General features: G+C 41.9%; 1 protein-coding gene across 2 annotated transcripts in view; it reads right to left on the reverse strand.

The window, feature by feature from the left end:
• MCC (MCC regulator of WNT signaling pathway) overlaps nt 1-21,965 on the reverse strand; it is a 470,217-nt gene that overhangs the window by 255,819 nt on the left and 192,433 nt on the right. The window contains exon 1 of one of the 2 annotated variants that reach the window (XM_063612914.1): nt 20,935-21,574. The exons of the other annotated variant lie outside the window; for it this stretch is intronic. Coding sequence (XP_063468984.1) covers nt 20,935-20,991 — 57 coding nt within the window. The 5' untranslated portion in view covers nt 20,992-21,574. Of the gene's footprint in view, nt 1-20,934; nt 21,575-21,965 lie in introns of those variants that run through there. 2 annotated transcript variants of the gene reach the window in all.

Here is a 21,965-nt window from a genome sequence, read left to right on the forward strand (position 1 = left end):
TTTACAAAGACCACCCTGGGGCATCAAGGTACCCTTGTTTTTTCTTCTTTAACATCAGACACCAATTCTGCACAATACACTGCTCAGTTTCTTCATTTACACTATTTTCCCTCTCTCGTCCCCCACTTTCTCTCCTTTGATCTTCCCTAAAGATATTAGAAAACACAAAGTTATGTAGGTGTGCTTATACTGAACACAGATTGAAAACCTACATATTTACTCAGTCATTAACTGTATATTATGATATATAAGATGGACTATCAGAGTTATTAAAAATCAAGTTGTTTGTTTTTTGAGACAGGGTCTGGCTCTGTTGCCCAGGCTGGAGCGCAGTGGTGCAATCTCGGCTCACCGGGGCCTCGATTTTCCAGGCTCAAGTGATCCTCCCACTTCAGCTTCCCGAGTGGCTGGGCCTATGTGTACTCGTCACCACAGCCAACTAATTTTTCTTATTTTTTTTTTTTTTCTTAGAGATGGTCTCTCACTATGTTACCCAGGCTGGTCTACACTCCTAGGCTCAAGTGATTCCCCCCACCTCCGGCTTCCAAATTGCTGGAATTACAGATGTGAGCCATTGCACCTGGCCAAAAAGAATCAAGTTTTTAACAAGAAGCAATATCAAGGAAAACTTGAAAAAAATGCAGAATATGATTCTTTAAAACTAAAGTATGATCCCTTTAAAGAAATACTTATAACTAAAAGACATACCGGCCAGGCATGGTGGCTCACACCTGTAATCCCAGCACTTTGGGAAGCCGAGGCAGGCAGATCACCTGAGGTCAGGAGTTCAAGACCAGCCTGGCCAACATGGTGAAACCTCATCTCGACTAAAAAAAACCAAAAAACAAAAACAGAAACAAAAAAAAAACAGCCGGACATCATGGCGGGCACTTGTAATCCCAGCTACTCGGGGGGCTGAGGCAGGAGAATCGCTTGAACCTGGGAGGCAAAGTTTGCAGTGAGCCGAGATCGTGCCACTGCACTCCAGCCTGGGTGACAGAGTGAGACTCCATCTCAAAAAAAAAAAAAAAAAAAAAAAATTACCAAAATGTTACCTGATAGTAAAATACAAAATTTTTTGTTTACTCATTTATTTCTCAAGTTTTGAATGAACATGCACTTTTTTTTTTTTTTTTTTTTTTTTTTTTTTTTTTTTTTTTTTTTTTGAGTCAGAGTCTCGCTGTGTTACCCAGGTTGGAGTGCAGTGGCGCGATGTCTGCTCACTGCAAGCTCCGCCTCCTGGGTTCACGCCATTGTCCTGCCTCAGCCTCTCCGAGTAGCTGGGACTACAGGCGTCCGCCACCACGCCCAGCTAATTTTTTTTTTTTTGTATTTTTAGTACAGACGAGGTTTCACCGTGGTCTCGATCTCCTAACCTCGTGATCTGCCCACCTCGGCCTCCCAAAGTGCTGTGATTACAAGAATTAGCCACCGGAACATGCACTATTTTTATGATCACGCCTGCACACCCCTTACTCCTTACCCTGCCTTTTCTGTAAGGAGTCCAAGGTGGAAATGCTCATGTGATGTGAACTAATCAAATTTTTCTTAAAAACAATTTTAAAAACCATGACTTAAAAAGCACTGTCTGCTTTAGTTATAATGGCAGATTCTGAACCATACACACGTGTATTATATATACATAAAATGCTAGAAGATAGACTATGGTCCTTTTATCTGCATTTTACAAACAGTACCAAATGGTTACGTCATACCACTCTTTATTTATGTGGTACATGCGATATTGGCATCTACTGTGGAGAGACTGGAATAAACTATATGTCTACCTCAGCCATCAGCCATCTGCATTGTGAGTGAACAGCCATGAAGACCAAAGATGCCCAAATCCTGACCTGTCTCTGAGCCTTATTATCCAACAGTCTACTGCACATTTCCACTTAGATGACCAGCAGGCATCTCAAGCTCACAATGCCCAAATCTAGACTCATCATTCCTCACAAAATTGGATTTTACTATGAGATCTCCAATCTCACCTATCAGCAGAATCCCCTCAGAAACCTGGGCATTATTCCCAATGCCTGTCCTTCCTGCAACCTACCAAGCCATCCTCCAACTCCCAAGTCTTATAGATGCCGGCTCCAACAGCCATGACTACATGGTCTGAGAAAGCAGTAGCATTATGCAAACAGCAGGGACTTCAGGAATCAAACCCTAATTGAAACCTGGCCCTGCCATCTACCAGACCTGTGACCTTGGACAAGATCCTTAACCTGTCTGAGCTTCTATTCTCTCACATCAAATGCCCCTAAAGACAAGATCTGTCTCATGGGACCATGGCATACTTTAAATGAAGGCCATTCACTAGAAAGTGAATGTCGAGGGTCAGGCACTATTAGGCACTATGCAGGTACTAGCATCAATGGTGAATAACAGCCATTGTAGTAGGAAATACCAAGTCCGCAGGCCTTTACAGTGTATTAACTGCTACAATGCGGAACTACCCAATGCAGTGGGGAACACAGGAGAGGAGATGGAACCTAGACCAGGGTGGAAACATCAGCAACAGTTTTCCAAGGAAACTAACATTTAAACTAAGTCCTATATGATGAGCAGGAGGTAGACAAGCAAAGTTTAAGGATGTGGATAGTGTACCAGTGGAGGAATAGCAAATGTGAAGTTGTGAAGTCCAGAGACAACCAGGCACCTTGAAGGTGCTGAAATTAGCGGTGTTGGCTGGAGGATAGATTGTGAGAGACGTGGCCAGAGATATAGGTGGAGTGGTCAACAACGTATATGGGGCTGGGTACCTGAAAATGAAGGGTCCTGGGCAGGGAAATGACCAAACAAATGCTTTCAAAGTGCTTAGCACAGCTGAATACTCTTCTTGAAACCTTTAATAAGTGCCTTCATTCTCACCACCATATAGTCCGGTTTATGCTGTCCAGAAATTTACAAATCAAATGTCTCTTTTTGCAAGCTGGCCTTTTCCAATTATTAACATGTTAGAGTATTTTTAAAAAGCAATTTTAAAATTTCTCTATGTCGTTGGTATATTAAAGGCAAGAATATAAAGGGAAAAGCCCATGAGTCTTTAGCGGGGGTTTTTGATAGTCAGGTGTGCAATGAAAAGGTTAACTTCTTTTCTGAGTCATAAACCTCAGAACTCTCCATACAACTGATCTCAGTAACTTCCCAATTCCAATTGCCGTGTTAAGTAGCAATTACAAGAAACTACAGCAGCCTCATCATTTCATGACATGGTATGCTCCAATTTCCCACCCAACCCACATAAGCACCCATGTTCAATGCTCAGAGTCACCCGAAGCATTGCAGGCTGATTGCTTTGATGAAAACTTAATTCTATCACTGAGGAATATTACAGTGTCATATTGTGAATGAAATTCATCCAGTAACCCAGATCTCATTGGAATACCTTTTTAACTCTATATAGTAATCTATGAACACTGACATTAAAAAAAATTAGTAAAATGAATTTAAAACTCTTTCATTCCTACTGGATTAAGAATCATTCACCCCAGAAAAGCAATTAACGTATTTGTCTCTTGCAAATGAATACCGGAGCTTAACTGCATGGAATTCCTACCTTTGTAAGAAAGGATGTCTTTTTGCATGTAGAACACAATTCTATATAAAATTATCCTCCAAGCCCCATCTTTAAATACTACATATTCATTTTTAATTTGGAAAGAAACCTTGATAAGTCCAGAAGCATTAGGTTACCATTCTCACAAGCTCTTATAAATTTTTAGAATAATCAGAGTATCAATGGACAATACACATTTAACAATACTAATTTGTAACAGGATGCTTTGAATATTAGAATTATTATTGTGCATCACTAAACAGTTTTGTATTAAAGGCAATATGTTTTAAAAAGTATAGATGTAGCTTTTGAAATGCATAAAGAAAGGGAATACTTGCAAAATGAAATTGAAGTAATTCTGTACCATACTGCTTTACTAGAAGTATTTCAACAAAATAATATGGTATTGCCATTCTTCACATTTATCATTTCTTAACACAATCTGCAACAATTCCAGCTCCTGGAGCTACTCCCATCATCCCAGGACTACAACTTGCTTCCATTCGGCCTCCGCACTGATCTCTTCTCTTCCTGAGAGAGGACACCCAGAGCCAAGTTCAGATACTCCCATGTAAGCTGGCTGGAAACAAAGCTCTCCAACCCCAGTTGTACTGGGTGGGCCCCTGGGGCTGAGTGTTTGCCTTCAGAAGCAGATAGAGGCGAGCTATAGCCCAGATCCTTTCTCATGGAAAGGGAACCTGGCGGTGATGGGTTCCAGGGGCTCACACCACTGGTTGATATAAAAGTAGTTGCCCTATGTGTACCTTTTCTATCTATCTCCTAGTATTATTTTACTTATTTTCATTATTCTTTATTATGATGTATTCTGTCAAGCACACTGCAAGAATGTAGGGTGTGCTCTGAGAAGAAAGCATTTCTCCAGCCACCAGCCACTCTCTCCAGCTAAGGTGCTGAGACAGAGACATAGGTGAACACACTGTATTATAGAATTCTAAGTCATAAGTCAGAGGGGTGAGGAGTGTTGCGAGACTTAATGGGGTACTTGGCACTCACCAGGAGTTGAGAAAGGCCTTCCAGAGAAGGTGACATGTTGAGTCTAGAAGATGAGTTGGTGTCACCAGGTGGAGAAATGTCATCACAGGAAGAAGGGGCAGTATGAGCTTTGTTTTGAGAGGGCAGGAGGGAGGAGGAGGAAGAATACTGACTACAAGAAGATTTTATATTGCACAAGACCTGTGCTTCTCCTTTTACCTGTTGGATATTCAGACCAACCTAGGTTGGAGGCAACAGCTTAGAGGTGGCAGTCAAAGCCATGGGAATGGAAACCACCACCATAAGAAAGTCCATGGAGATGACCCAGCCATGGAAGTCCAACGGGTCTAAAGTTCCACAACCAAGTGGGAGGTGGAAGTGCCTAGGGCTTAGGTTTAGGGCTTCTTCAGTTCCCTTCCCATTGCCCTCATGGTATATGCTGGTCAGCAAATGACCAAACTGCTTAACATCTTCAAAACACTAGCAGGAATATTCTACCACTTCCTCCTTTTGACCATTAGCCAAAACCTTAATAAAGTATCAGAGGCTTTAAAAAACTTCTTGCAAATAAAAAAGTTAGCTGTAAATCAAACAGGCCTTTGTTGCTATGGGGGACATTCCAAATGCTCTCAAACCCTCCAGCCATCATTGCTGCTTCAAAGCAATGCTCTCACCGTGCTTCTGTAACCTTCTTCCAGTTCACCAATTCCAACTTGTACAGTAATTCACAAAGTGTGCATCACTGATAAAACTTCTACAGTAATTCACAAAGTGTGCATCACTGATAAAATCTTTACAGTAATTCACAAAGTGTGCATCACTGAAAAAACCTTATCTCCAGGAAAGAATGGTCATGCACCACATGAACATGGTCTGTTGCTCTGCAGTGCATCCTTATTCTGGACACAGGTAGTGACCACAATGCCGCCTCTCTCCCATGACCTCAATCATGATGGTCATCCAAAGGTTACTGGGCAAAAGAGGGATTGAAAACAATAAACCTGGGACAAAATTAGGGCAAAAGTAATAAAAATTTAAAAGGAATTAGTATTGCCACTTGTTAGCTCATTAACATTCTGGCTCTGTGAATCCAGAAAAGAAAATACCCACTATTCTAAGACTTGACAATATTTGGATAAACATTTTCCCAGGCAATGAGCTTTTGGCATTAAGGTAGAGAAAGAAAAAAACAACAGCAGGCAGTGAGATTCTCAGCATTCCTGCTTATTGTTTTCATGACATACTGGTCTACACTTAAGAATTTCTCTTAAATTATTTGAGCACTCACAAATATAGCTACTAATGCTTTTTTTTCTAGTAATAAAAATCAACTGTACTTTACTGAGGTTTAATCTCAAGTTTTCAGAAAACAACTGAGTAAGCTGCTTTTTTATTATTATTATGCTTTAAGTTTTAGGGTACATGTGTACAATGTGCAGGTTTGTTACATATGTATACATGTGCCATGTTGGTGTGCTGCACCCATTAACTCGTCATTTAGCATTAGGTATATCTCCTAATGCTATCCCTCCCCCCACCCCACAACAGTCCCCGGAGTGTGACGTTCCCCTTCATGTGTCCATGTGTTCTCATTATTCAATTCCCACCTATGAGTGAGAACATGCGGTGTTTGGTTTTTTGTCCTTGCGATAGTGTACTGAGAATGATGATTTCCAGTTTCATGCATGTCCCTACAAAGGACATGAACTCAACATTTTTTTATGGCTGCATAGTATTCCATGGTGTATATGTGCCATATTTTCTTAATCCAGTCTATCGTTGTTGGACATTTGGGTTGGTTCCAAGTCTTTGCTATTGTGAATAGTGCCGCAATAAACATATGTGTGCATGTGTCTTTATAGCAGTATGATTCATAGTCCTTTGGGTATATACCCAGTCATGGGATGGCTGGGTCAAATGGTATTTCTAGTTCTAGATCCCTGAGGAATCACCACACTGACTTCCACAATGGTTGAACTAGTTTACAGTCCCACCAACAGTGTAAAAGTGTTCCTAGTTCTCCACATCTTCTCCAGCATCTGTTGTTTCCTGACTTTTGAATGATCACCATCCTAACTGGTGTGAGATGGTATCTCATTGTGGTTTTGATTTGCATTTCTCTGATGGCCAGTGATGATGAGCATTTTTTCATGTGTTTTTTGGCTGCATAAATGTCTTCTTTTGAGAAGTGTCTGTTCATGTCCTTCACCCACTTTTTGATGGGGTTGTTTGTTTTTTTCTTGTAAATTTGTTTGAGTTCATTGTAGATTCTAGATATTAGCCCTTTGTCAGATGAGTAGGTTGCAAAAATTTTCTCCCATTCTGTAGGTTGCCTGTTCACTCTGATGGTAGTTTCTTTTGCTGTGCAGAAGCTCTTTAGTTTAATTAGATCCCATTTGTCAATTTTGGCTTTTGTTGCCATTGCTTTTGGTGTTTTAGACATGAAGTCCTTGCCCATGCCTATGTCCTGAATGGTAATGCCTAGCTTTTCTTCTAGGGTTTTTATGGTTTTAGGTCTAACATGTAAGTCTTTAATCCATCTTGAATTAATTTTTGTATAAGGTGTAAGGAAGGGATCCAGTTTCAGCTTTCTACATATGGCTAGCCAGTTTTCCCAGCACCATTTATTAAATAGGGAATCCTTTCCCCATTGCTTGTTTTTGTCAGGTTTGTCAAAGATCAGATAGTTGTAGATATGCAGCATTATTTCTGAGGGCTCTGTTCTGTTCCACTGATCTATATATCTCTGTTTTGGTACCAGTACCATGCTGTTTTGGTTACTGTAGCCTTATAGTATAGTTTGAAGTCAGATAGCGTGATGCCTCCAGCTTTGCTCTTTTGGCTTAGGATTGACTTGGCGATGTGGGCTCTTTTTTGGTTCCATATGAACTTTAAAGTAGTTTTTTTCAATTCTGTGAAGAAAGTCATTGGTAGCTTGATGGGGATGGCATTGAATCTATAAATTACCTTGGGCAGTATGGCCATTTTCACGATATTGATTCTTCCAACCCATGAGCATGGAATGTTCTTCCATTTGTTTGTATCCTCTTTTATTTCATTGACCAGTGGTTTGTAGTTCTCCTTGAAGAGGTCCTTCCCATCCCTTGTAAGTTGGATTCCTAGGTATTTTATTCTCTTTGAAGCAATTGTGAACGGGAGTTCACTCATGATTTGGCTCTCTGTCTGTTATTAGTATATAAGAATGCTTGTGATTTTCGTACATTCATTTTGTATTCTGAGACTTTGCTGAAGTTGCTTATCAGCTTAAGGAGATTTTGGGCTAAGACGATGGGGTTTTCTAGATATACAATCATGTCATCTGCAAACAGGGACAATTTGAGTTCCTCTTTTCCTAATTGGATACCCTTTATTTCCTTCTCCTGCCTGATTGCCCTGGCCAGAACTTCCAACACTATGTTGAATAGGAGTGGTGAGAGAGGGCATCCCTGTCTTGTGCCAGCTTTCAAACGGAATGCTTCCAGTTTTTGCCCATTCAGTATGATATTGGCTGTGGGTTGGTCATAGATAGCTCTTATTGTTTTGAGATATGTCCCATCAATACCTAATTTATTGAGAGTTTTTAGCATGAAGGGTTGAATTTTGTCAAAGGCCTTTTCTGCATCTATTGAGATAATCATGTGATTTTTGTCTTTGGTTCTGTTTATATGCTGGATTACATTTATTGATTTGCATATGTTGAACCAGCCTTGCATCCCAGGATATAGCTACTAATGCTTCTAAGGTGCTTCTCCTCTACTTGGCTTCTTCAGCAAGTAGGCACTATAGTAGCAAAATATAATAATAATATAGCAGCAAGAACTGGCAATTACTATGTATTTACTAGGTACTGTGATAATCACTATATGGGTCATGTCACTGGCCTTCAGAACATTTATCTAGGGAAAATACTTGTATTATCACTACTTTATAACAACGAATGTGCAGCCCAGAAAAGCAACCTTCCCCGCATCACCTAGCTAGGAAGTGGCAGGGCTATGATTTCAGAGTCTACAACTTTACAAAAAAATAGTTTTATAGACAAAGAAACTGAAGTGACTTGACCCAGTGAAGTTAGCAGAGAAGGTGCCAAAAAACAGAGGCCTTTCCTAGTCATTCAACTTATTATCCTGACCCTCATATGTCATCACTGCTACTTGGGGATGTTTTAATGCCAAATAAAGAAGATGTTCCATCTTTGACACTCAGGGAATTAAAGGGTTTGAGGGCAGCTTTATCAGCATTAGACACTTTCTTCAGCAGTAATTACATGTGTGTCCAGACAGCATTTTCATAAGCAGTTCAGACGCCCAAAAGGAGAAACAGTTTTGGAAGTCTGTCTATCAACCCTACCAAAAGGCATACTGACTTCTCCTCCCTTCTTCCACCAGATTATGCCAAAAGAGAGACAGAGACAGAGAAAGCATGCCAAATTTGATTTTAAATCTACCTATTCTAAGCTGGAAGTAAAAACTCTTCCTGTCCTAGAGGCCAATGCACTCATTTATCCCTCTCCTCAATCTTAACACCCTGTTAATAATCAGCCCAGGCACAACAGCCTCTGAACGACTACATTCCCACAGGAGTCCCATACGGCGCTTACTCTTATTCAAATACTTCATCAAAAGTGCTCCCAATCAAGCATGAAAATAAATTAGATTTTGGTTTAACCACGATTAGAGTCACATCACCAAGAAATAAAGTAACAGAGTTACCTAATCCAACAGACCAGCCTGACTTCCTGGCTACTTTCCACAAGCCCCTCTTGCTAAAGCCCTCTCCTAAAACTCCTCTTTGAAGACTGTGAAATCACACATTGGTGGAAAACTGTAACTCTTCAAATGTCACAGACATAATTCTTAACTCTGTGCCTGCCTGACATTGCTAGTCAGGCCACAAGTAGAGTTGCTGGGTGTCAGCCTGTGAAAAGTATCCCGGCCCCACAAAGCATCAGAAGGCTTCTTATTCTTGGGCACTCTGGAGGAGCCTTCCTAGGCTTGGGCAGAGCCCATTTATTTTCTGTGAAGAGGCTATTCACCCTTGGGCTGTATTTTATACTCACTCTCACTCCTTCTGGAAATACCAAGGCGTGAGTACTGTGCAAAGCTCCAATATGGAGAAAATAAAAAATGGACAAAGGAGAAGAGGACTAAGGGATTGATAATCCAGAATATGCAAAGAAACCCTGTAACTCAACATCAGCAAAAGCCAAACCAGATTTAAAAATAGGCAAAGGACTTGAACAGATATTTTTCCAAAGAAAATGTATAAATGGCCAATAAACACGTGAAGAGATGTTCAACATCACTAACCATTAGGGAAATGCAAATCAAAACCACAATGAGATACCACTTCACAGCCATTAGGATAGCTACAATCAAAAATATAAAATTTTTTTAAAAGAAACAGAAAAGAACAAGTGTTATCAAGGATGCGGAGAAATTTTAAAGGAGAGGCTTGACCAGTCACTCCCTGTCAACATACAGCAGCTAGCAAACCAGCCAAAGAGTAAGCTCATCTCATTAGTCCCGCCCAAAAAAGAATGGCGTATTGTACCTGCTAGGCTCCAACAATCTTTGTCAATAAAAGCCTGTTGAGAGCACACAATTACAACATACCCCAAAACCACAGCTAAAGCTAAAAATAAATTCTTATTACTAATTACAGTTGATCATTGAACAACACTGGTTTGAACTGCAAATGTTTGATCCACTTACATGTGTAAACTTAGCGTCTGCCACCTGGGACAGCAAGACCAAACCTCCCTCTTCCTCCTCCTCAACTCTACATGAAGACGATGAGGATGAAGACTTTTATGATGATCCACTGCATGAATAATCAATATATTTTCTCTTCCTTATGATTTTCTTAATAACATTTTCTTTCCTCCAACTTACTTTAGGACTACAGTATATAATACATGTACCATATAAAATGTGTTAATTGACTTATGTTATCAGTAAGGCTTCTGGTCAACAGTAGGCTATCAGCAATTGCGTTTTTGAGGAGTCTAAAGTTATGCACAGCCTGGGTGACATGGCGAAATCCCATCTCTACAGAAAATACAAAAATTAGCCAGATGTCTTGGCATGTGCCTCTAGTCCCAGCTACTCGGGAGGCTGAGGTGGGAGGATCACTTGAGCCCAGCGGGTAGAGGCTGCAGACTGCACTAATGTACTCCAGTCTGCAAAAGGGAATTCTACTGCAGGGGTGGGAGCAGGTTGGTGTTTCTATGCCAGCATGGTTTAAGGGTCAACTGTATTTTGATAGTGTGATCTGTAATAATGTTGTATGTAGATATGATTTATTGAAGAATTAAACTTTCTCCTTTTAAAATAATTACAGAATATTCCAAAACACATACCTTAATGTAAATATCCTGTAACACAGAAACAGAGGAAGTTGAGGCAGAAGAGAAAAAAATATCCCTGGGAATTAGAAAAATAAAATCCCAGTACTACATTTCCCCTTTTGCCACTAGCAAGCCTTCTTCAGGCCTCAGTTTCTTTATCAGTCATGCAAATGGTTAGGACAAGATATCACTTAAGTCAAATATATGCTTAATAGCACCACCCAATAGAAGCACTTCCTTTGTCTGATTCCATGTTTGCCAGGCAATTTTCTGGTCATAATCTGACTGCCAAGTAGTTTTTCAACAGGAAATAAGTGTCGGCATTCCAGTCTCCTTGTAGTTATATTTGCTATAAATCAATAAATTAATATTAAAGTTCATAAAAATAAAGTCTGATTCTAAATAGCTGAAGGAAATGGGTCCAAGTGACAGTGAAAGGTAGTTTTCAGTTTTTCTAATTCAAAACCCACCTATATTCTACATCATCAGCATCCATCCGTACTGAACCATCAATCAAGGGAAGGCAATTTTCAAATCATTCTTGGCCAGTGTCCATGCCACTCATTTTTTTAAACCACTCCTTTTTAGGGGAAAATGAATTCACATACTCTGAAGATGTCAAAAAAATAATTACAGTGTATTTTTATGGTACATAATAATTACTTCTGATTACAGAAAATGACACAATTTGAAAGTTTGGGAATATACACAGGCTTCAAAGGCGGGAAGCCAAAGGAGAGGCATCTGACGATGGATCACTCTGCCCTCTTCTGAAAATACCTTCTTTAACTGGCTTTCAGAACACAGCTTTCCTGGCCTTTTCTTTGCTAATTCCTCCTCTTCCCTACATCTCCCCCTGCCCACCCCGCCCCCCACCTCCACAAAATATGAAAAGAATAAGAAAGTAAAACAAATTCAGGCCTGTGTTCGAAACTCTCCAGGGAGATCCAGATACTCTTCCAGGGCTTATGAAGCCCTAGGTGATCTGGCCAGAACTGTTTTCTTGGACCTCATCTCCTTCCACTCTCCCCCTGCTCACTCTGCTCCCAGTCATTGCTGCCTTGCTACTCCTGAAACATCGCAAGAGTGCCCTGGGCTCTGCACCTTGGCCCTCACTCTTCCTTTCTGCCTGAAATGATTGTCCCCCATCTTCACATGGTTGTGTCCCTCATTTCACAGACTCCCACAGCGAAGTCTTCCCTGATCACTCAAACAGCATCCCTCCCCATTTCATTCCCTGAGAGTTTTTTCTTTACAGCGCATATCACCACTAAACATTTGTGTATTGTCTATATATCTGTGTAGGATGCATAGAACAGGGACGACATCAGTTTTGTTTGTTGCTGTATCCCCAGTCTTACAATAGCATCTGACATGTAGAAGGCACACAATATTTGTTCACTATGTGAACGGTTACAAGATAATAAATTACAGTCAAAATGACCCAACTAAATTCCACCGAATGGGTACTTGAACCAAAATAGAAAAGGAGTTAATCCAACACATCTGTCACAGTAAAATGGCAACTGGGATTTGGTCCAAACAGCAACTTCAAAGTCTGTTGATATCCTATCTACCACATATTGACTAGGTGCTGGCAAGATAGTGATCAACTTTACTCTGTCTCTGCCTTCAAAGACCTCATGGTCTCCCCAAAGAGGCCAACTTATAAGTATTCTGAACATAGATAAGGGAAGGAACAACTAACCTGGAGACACTGGGGGCTGCTGGGAGAAGAGCAAGAAGAGTCTAAGAGTGCTGTGTGTTCTGTGGACAAGTTCACACAACCCATAGGAAAACAGGAACAAGGAATTACTCCCACTCTCACCACGTAACCAGTCAGAGGCCTCCATTCCTTTTCTAATTGCAAGGCAATCTTTTCCCTAGTTGGCATTCTTCCTTTGACAACTGCTTCAGTATTTCTCACAACCCCAGCTGAAGTTAACTGACATGTGCACACACATTGAGGTTTCATGAAACTTTCTGTTCTCAAATAATCACACACCACAGACTTTGGTTTAAGATACATTTCCACCTCTGGCCCCATATGTCCTATGCGTGTTCCAGGCACTGATCAAATCTCATGACAAGGGATCTGCTCAAAATATTCCACCAACCAAAACATCAGGTAGCCTTCACCACACAAATTTCCCAGTTCAATGGGCTTTTTTATTGCTTATTTACAAAGTTAACAAACTAACATACGGTTTTTTGTATGGCAATTGGAATTAATAGCTGCTAATTACGGATTTTTTTCCCTAAAAGACTTTCTCAAGGTTTAAGGTCTTTGCTGAATTTAAGAAATATCTTGAAAGACTCATACATGCAAAGTGCTTTACAACCTTATTCACTCCTGTGGCAATGAAAACCCTTGAAAAGGTTTCCTCTTTCCTCTCTGTACTGATTTTGGCTGTTTCTGGTCAACAAGAGAAAAAGGACATTCACTAGAAAGACAGGGTATCTCTGTAGTTCCAGTAAATATTTACTCTATAAATTGAACTTCTGTTTATCTGTGTAATCCACATTACTTGCTTTTTTCTTTTTTTCACTCCCAAGAATGAAAGATATCACTGTTGGGAATCCAGGCAGATATATGGGGGAGGCAAGAGGGTTCAAAAAAATAATTACGTACAATTTATCTCCGCTATGACATCCCCTCACCAATGTAAATAATCCAAGTCCTAACTAATATCTATCAATTCTTGTCTTCTTTGGCTTGTCTGATTTTATAACCTTGGCAACACAAACCCCTCTCTCAGAATCTAGAGATGGCTTAAAATATAATTTTCATTTTCTGTAATTTGATTCCCTGGATCAAGAACTAACTTTGAAATCTTCATCAACAACTTCTTTTTTTTGAGACAGAGTCTCGCTCTGTTGCCCAGGCTAGAGTGCAGTGGTGCGATCTCGGCTCACTGCAACCTCCGCCTCCTGGGTTCAAGCGATTCTCTGTTCAGCCTCCCGAGTAGCTGGGATTACAAGTGCCCGCCACCATGCCTGGCTAACTTTTGTATTTTTAGTAGAGATGGAGTTTCACCATCTTGGCCAGGCTGGTCTTGAACTCCTGACCTCGTGATCCACCTGCCTCAGCCTCCCAAAGTGCTGGCATTACAGGCATGAGCCACCAAGCCCAGCCCATCAACAGCTTCTTAATTTTGCTATAAAGGCAGGTTTGATCTTCCAATTGCAGCCCCAACTGGAAGAAAGCCTTCCTCATGACTTGCACTGGGTAAATCAGCTAGGCAGCTATTACAACTGCACACTTGACTTTATTTCCTGAGTATCACCATGACATTCCCTACTCTAGATAAGTGTGCCCACTCACTCAGGGTTCTGGCATCTCCAACTGGTAGCAACTACCTCTAAGGCGCTTCCTTAAGATAAGTCTTGGGACTTAAAAACTTCCCAATTGGTCAAAGCACTTCCTCAGAATCAAGCTTCTCTCCCTGCTTCCAGGTCTGTGGCCATCCCAGTTCTGATCACCTACCTGGTCTTCGAGTAACTTCTCTGTTCATATCACATGTTTTCCTTTTTCTTGTCTTCCACCTGGTTCCAGCAACATGAACCATCTCTGTGGCTTGATCTACTTCACCTTATCCACCGTGTTTGACTCAGGACCTCAATGTCATGTTCAGCACGTGCCTCTGCAAGACCTGGCTGTCAGCCGCTGCCTTGACATGCAGCCGTGGTCACTAACTTCACTGGGCCCCCTTGGCTTTCTCCCCAACCCTCGGCACTCTGAAGCCCCACAGTGATTTGGCCAACTGTAGAAGGAACTTAAAGCCCTGCCTGCAGGGGTGGGAAAGCCCTAATTCTTAAGATATTTAAAGCTTTATTCTTCTCTTTCTGGCACCTCAAATATTGTAACATCAATCTCTGAAATGCCTCTGAACACACAGGTAGTGGGTCACAGGTTGTAATATTCCACCTTCCTTGCAGCAAAAAAAAAATAGAAGCTTCCCTCCCAACCCCCACTGAATGAGGATCACAACTATTCCTTATCGACAAATCTGCTTTTAGGGCTCTGGAAAGTCAATGCTTTGAATTCCTCCACCACTTGGAGGCTATGGCAGTGACTATATCCCTTTACTCTAATCATATCCTTTCTATCAAAGTATCTGGGTATTGTATAGGGATTACAATACAAATCAAGTTAAACAGGCTTATTAAATAGAATACTCCCTCCTTGGAACATGTGATCAAAAGCTGAGGGCAGTAACAGAAGCTAATGAAAGGAATTAATGCACACATGGTGGAGCTCTGGAGAAAGACTACCTGGGCACAAATCTTGACTCCACCTTTTACAGTCTGTGTAGTTTCGATATGCTTTTCCCCCTTCTTATGCCGTAATTTCTACACCTGTAACATGGGCATAACAGAAGGCACCTCAGAGTTTTTGACAAGCATGTCAATATCTGGGAAGTGCTTAGAAAATGTTATTCAGAGTTATTACAAACCACAAAATGAATAGCTATAAAGCAAAACAAAACAAAAAACTAAAAACCATCACCAGGCATTGGGAATTAAGAAATCAGGGTTTTAAGGTCGGGTGTGGTGGTTCATGCCTGTAATCCCAGCACTTTGGGAGGCTGAAGTAGATGGATCACAAGGTCAGGAGTTCGAGACCAGCCTGACCAACATGGTGAAACTCTGTCTCTACCAAAAATACAAAAATTAGCCGGGAGTAGTGGTATGTGCCTGTAATCCCAGCTACTTGGGAGGCTGAGGCAGGAGAATCGCTTGAACCTGGGAAGCAGGTTGCAGTGAGCCGAGACTGCACTACTGCACTCTAGCCTGGGTAACAGAGTGAGGCTCCATCTCAAAAAAAAAAAAAAAGAAAAAAAAAGGAAAAAAGAAAGAAATCAGAGTTTTGGACAAGGCTCTGTCATTTTGTGGCTTCTGGAGTGGGTTTAAATTGGTTGCAAATTCTTTGTGACACCCCTCTTGGAGAGGTGTTTTCTACTTACTTCTTTAACCTTAATCTAGGTTGGGAAAACAGCTGTTTTGACCAAAAGAACACACAGAAATGATCCTGTGCCCATTTCAGTTCCATATTTTAAGAGAACGGTCACCTTTACCTCTTTCTTGGAACCCAGCTGCCATGCTAAGAGGAAGCCCAAGCCACATAGGGATGCCCATGTTGAAGAAAATTGAGCTGATCTCCCAGTTCACTGGTAACATTAGTTTGCCATTCATATGATTAAGCCATCTTGGAAGTAGATCCTCTTGCTCTAGTCACTGACACAAGTCTTCCCCCTGAACTCTGCCCAAACTGCAAATCCACGAGTAAATAAGATGGTTATTTTCAGCCTCTAAATTTTGGCGCAGTTTGTTGGATTCTGCACCAGGTCTTGATCCTGCTCTTCTTATGCTTACGCTAATGCTATGGCTAAGACAGACATTCAACAGCTCATTACATTGAAATGTGATTTTCTAAAGACAGAGGAGTATAAAGAGGCAAAAAAGGGTGTGTGAGTACTAGGTTATCTTTCAGGCCCCTTCCAATGCTGATATTTTATAATTAATTTGATGATGAAGAATAACACAGCTGTGAGACAGCCACTTGGAGATAGTCACATAAGATAATCTAGGTAGAGAACAACTTTCTTCTATATAATTCTCCTTCTTAATTAGAGCATCAATGAAGAGGTGGCATTTCAGGAGTTACTCAACACGCAAACGGTGAAAGCATGAAGAGTTGCCTCTACGGCCTAATTCAGAAGTGGAATGATCTGATACAAAATGCTTTGAATGAAGATCTAAGAAGAAAGTAAGGGAAATATGATTTCCAGGGGCATCCAATGTTTCCAAGTAAATAGTGATGCAGAATTTTGTCTGTCCATTGTTTAAATAATGTTTAAAAGGTAAAGAGTTTAAGTTGATTGCTTTATACAAATTCTTTGAGTAAGAATATTTTTTCATCTCCAGAGGTTATTATTGCCAAGGGACAAATTTTTTAAAAATAAATTTTTATTTTTGTACATAAATAGGCAACTGTCTACCAGGCAACCAGATCAAGCAGACACCTACTCTGCAAGAATGAGTAAAGTCAAGTTTTACCCTAATATTGCTAAACCTTAAGATATCTTCCTTCCAGGTACCTGGGATTATTTAACAAGATTAAACTACATACTGGCCCCACAGATTTTACCAACACCAACAGAGCTAACTGCTGATCTAAAAGTCATGACCACGAAGAATATGCCAGAGCTGTCCCTTGACAGATTTCGGGAGAATTTAATGCTGCTTAAAGTGTGGCCATTCGGCTTCTTGATCATGGGGGGAGGGGTTGAATTCAAACATTTAATTTTTGCAATGCCTTTCATTTGCCTGATGTTGAAGTCCTTCCTTAATCTCAATTTTAAAAAAAATCCCTTCAAATGTTTATGACAGGAACAGCTATAGCCAAGAAAAAAGAACAAATCACTAGTTTATCCGTCTACAGTTTCCTTTTGTATTTCTGTTGTTACTGCTATGAATTCCTTTGCTTTCAAAAAAACGTTCAGACTTGACATAAGCCATTTATGGTCAATAAATACATAAAAATATGTTTGAATGTTCACAGAGGCAATTTTACTATCTGCTGTAATCAACTCAGGATCTTAAATAGCTATTGTTCATATTAAAGATACAAAAGGAACACACTCATGAATTTCCTGTTTTCCATCTTGAAGTACTCACATATGCAAAACACCTCATGCCCAACACCCATCCCTAGGTCTCCTAATTCTGTATCCCTCACACACAAATCCTTCCTATCTCCCTAGTATCCAAGCATTCCTGGAGTACTAGGCACAGAGGACAACACCTCAGTGGTTGACCAAAGCTTGCTGCTGTTACTAACAGGATCAGCAGATTACAACCAGAAATTGATTAAACTCACTCTCTAGTTCAGGATGTTACAGAGTCAGTGTCAACATTACTGTCAAAGAGTCAATGACTCCCGTGTCTAGGGGACCCTTACAGAAGGAGTAAGCCCACAAGTCAACACCAACGACAGGCATTTTGTTTATGATACCAAGGATAACGGCAGGTCTTTTCACAGTTCTTCCTGCTCCTGAAATGCCTAGTAAACATCAGGCTGAATCTGACCCCACAGTGACCTCTAGACAGCATTGAGGCTCCTGGGCAATCAGAGAGATGGCACTAAAGGGGCCCTGAGGGGTTTTATTAGCTCTGCTTCCAGGTGAGGAGGACTCAACCATCAAAAGTGAATGGCAACTTTGCCCTACAAGATATTAAGTGAAAACTGTGTTTAAGAGAAAAATGACAGGGAATAGAAACTCTATACCAAAGATCTAATGTGAGAAATACAAATGAATTGTATTTGAATCTATGGATACTGCTCTGTGGATATTAGAAAAATGGTAAATACTAAAGTTATTGCCCATGTTAAACTGAACTGAGATTTAGGGTCCACAAGGTATGAACCACACACTCTCTTGCCTTACAAATTATCTTTACATATTCTAATTTAAAATATGTACAAGCCGAGGCAGGTGGATCCCTTTAGGCCAGGAGTTTGAGACCAGCCTGGCCAACATAGCGAAACCTCATCTCTACTAAAAATATAAAAAAAATTACCTGAGCTAATTTAAGAGAACGCGTACCTTTACCTCCTCTTTCTTGGAACCCAGCTGCCATGCTAAGAGGAAGCCCAAGCCACATAGGGATGCCTATGTTGAAGAAAATTGAGCTGATCTCCCAGTTCACAGGCAACATTAGTTTGCCATTCATATGATTAAGCCATCTTGGAAGTAGATCCTCTTGCTCTAGTCACTGACACAAGTCTTCCTTGTGGTGGCAAATGCCTGTAATCCCAGCTACTCGGGAGACTGAGGTAAGAGAATCACTTGAACCCGGGAGGCAGAGGTTGCAGTGAGCCGAGATTGCACCACTGCACTCCAGCATAGGTGACAGAGTGCGACTCTGTCTCCAAAAAATAAATAAATAAAAATTTAAAAAATATGTGCAAAAAGTAAAAATAACTACCATCAACCTGCAGGATAACTAACATTGATTGGAAAGAGGTACAACTAAATCATGGAACCTAAAACTGGCTCGAAAGAAAGCAAAAAATAAAGGAGCAGACACCGATGACAAGAAAAGAACATCTGGTAAAGGATATAGTTGAGGAAGGAACTTATTTCCTTAGGAACAATATTATGTCATATACTGCTCAAATATTTTTCCAGCCAATGCAGGGACTACAAAGCACTCTCCACTCTCATTTGCCTACAAGCTTTATAGGGATTACTTAAAGAATGGATACAACTAGGCAAAAAAATGGGTGATTTTATGTAGCACCTGAGTGTCATATTCTCTGCTCACCCAATGTGCTCAAGGACGTGCCAATAGGACTAAAGTCAATTCACATCTCTTCCTTCACTCAGGGTTCTGGCCCCCCTCCTCCTAAGTCTGCGATTCATTAAAACAAAGGTTACTGGACAGCACTCTGCTGCATAGAAACATTGTGAAGGGCCTGCCTGGCAAAGAGTCTCTGCAAAAGAAGTGCCTTCAGTTTTGGGGTTTTCAATGACCTTAGAAGATCACCAAAGGCTTCTCCTGAAACAGGGTTAGTGATGGAGCAGGGCCCTGGGTTCTAGTTCAGATTTGAGACCGTTAATTATAAAATTGGCAAAAGCCACTTAAATCCTCATGCCTCCTCCCTCACCTCCCATTTTTAAGTTCTCACTCTCAGCATTTCTTGAGTCTTCTACATCACAGGGGCAACAGCCATAAGGATTAGCAAACGCTCTGCTTCATTCAGCCAGCACCTCAAAATGCTATTTCAAACCGGAGCAGGAACAGCACAGCAGCAGCATGACACTTAAAAGCACCAGGCAGGGCCCAATAGCATTCACCAGCCCGACGGCAGACCTCCTAGGTTTCCCCCAACCCCATTTAATCCCCCCTCTTTCCCATCACCAGGTGTTCCCTCACACACACACCCCCAGGGGCTCCATCCCTTCATTCTTCCCTTCACCACTGGTAGTCTGACATCACCATTATCTGCCTTCCGGCTGCTTTTACACTGTTTTCCTTTTCTTACTCTTTCCTCTCTTCAGCCATACTCAAGAAACGCAGACTACTTATGCTACTTTTGCCCCCATAAATGGCTCAGTGATAGTACCAAGAGGGAAACCCACAGACACCAAGTCTCTAGCTGTAGACACTAAGCACACAGACTTCCTCTTCTTTTCAGCACCCAGTTCTACAGGCTGCTCATCACCACTTTTCAGATATTCAAAGCTTTGAGGGATGTGTCCGAAGCATCCCTAAAGTCATGAAAAAAGATGGCTTTGGGCATCTTACTGCTCACATATTTGCATAGTGTTTGATGTAGCTTTAATTTCAAAGCTGGTCTCAAACACTCAAGTGGATAGTTTACAGTGGGAGCCCAGGAATTGCAAATGCGCTTGCCTCAAAGACTCAGGAGTCCAGACCCGGGCAGGAAATAAAGTTCTAAAGCGGCTTTGAAGTGCTTCCTCCCCAGACTCCTCCCCAGCGCGGGTCATTCATCTCAGCCTAGGGAAGAGACCACCTTGCCTGAACGTAGCCAAATGCATCGCACCTGGGAGCCAAGTGGGAGATGAAATAATTCAATGCGTCCTCCTCACCACCACCACCCCCACCAAATTAGTTACCATCGGCTAAAACTCATCGGGAATGTCCGTGTATTTTACCGATCAGGGAAATAAAATGGTGTATATAAATTAGTGGAAGCAGGTGGGAAGGAACAGGGGACGCAGACTGTCGTGAGTAAACCGCCTCGCGGCTTGGTGAGAGGTTTCTTTTTTAAGCCACTCATTTCAGACTGAAATATCAAGCCAGTTCAGGTCATTTCCTGAGTAGCACTACAAGTTAAAACAAGATCCAGAAAATCTATTAATCTTCAGTTGCGCTGCCTCCAGACTGGGAGCACAGGAGGATAGGGTGTAGGGCTGTGGGGAGGTCGAGGGGAGGGGGATTTGTGGAAAAGCAAACGCCCGAGAAACCCTAGCTCCCGACCTCAGCTGTTTCTTACCTCACTCAGCTCGGCCGAGGAGTCGTTTCCATATTTCATGGCAACTCCAGAATTCATGATGCACTTTTCAGAGCTGGGCTCTCAGTCCCCCAGGTCTCGGAGCTTAAGAGTTGGACTTCACAGGCTCAATATCCACTGCTTGGTCCCTTCTGCCACATTTTAGTCTAGACAGCCATTTTCACCCAGGACAGTTGCGAAGCGCAAACGGAGGATGCAGGCACTCTTAAAAGGAGCAGCCGTGGCTCGCGTTTCACGGACGAGCCATTGCTGCAGGAGGCTTGGTGGCGCGGCGCGCTCGCAGCTGCGGCAGCAGCGGAGCCAGCGCGGGGACCCTCCCGCGCACACCCAGCGCCCCGTTCCGGGGCAGTGCCACCCTGGGCGCCGCCTCGCCACTCCTACGGTACCTCGCCGTCCCCCATTACCAGGATGGAGGGCACCTCCCAGCACGAGCCGACACCCTAGAGGGCACCGGCGAGCTTCCGAAAAAACTAGGGCGGTGGGGCGAGGAAGATCCGCGCCTCGGATTCCAGAGAAGGAAAGAAAGCTGGAAGGAGCCGGAGCGGAGCTGCACTTCACGCCGAAGTTTCCCCCTTTGAATCGTCTGGAGTTGTAAGTGGTTTCTGATTGAACACAGCTGTCTAGCTGCTGGCCACGGGGTGCGCGGAGGAGGCGGGGCTAGAGGGAGAAAAGGGTGGGGGCGAGTAGCCTGGAGGCCGAGCAGAGGAGACCGTGCTGGGAGAGCAGAGCAGGCATCCTTCCAGTTCTCTGCAATAGTAATTAAGGACCCGAGTCCAGGAGGGGGAGAAGAAACAGGAAAAGCCACCTGAATAATCGTGCAGGAAATTAAAAAAAAAAAAAAAAAAAAAAAACTTCCCTCATAGGGGCCGCTTTCCATGATTTAATAAGGTCAAGACAAACCTAAACACTGTACATCAGACAGCGCGGTGCACTTCTCACGGAACGTTAAGATTTTACAAGGGTGCAGGGCAGTCATTTTCCCTGATCAGTCTAAAGGGAAACTGATCAACACT

Source organism: Symphalangus syndactylus, chromosome 11, assembly GCF_028878055.3.
Source record: "Symphalangus syndactylus isolate Jambi chromosome 11, NHGRI_mSymSyn1-v2.1_pri, whole genome shotgun sequence".
NCBI lineage: Eukaryota > Metazoa > Chordata > Mammalia > Primates > Hylobatidae > Symphalangus > Symphalangus syndactylus.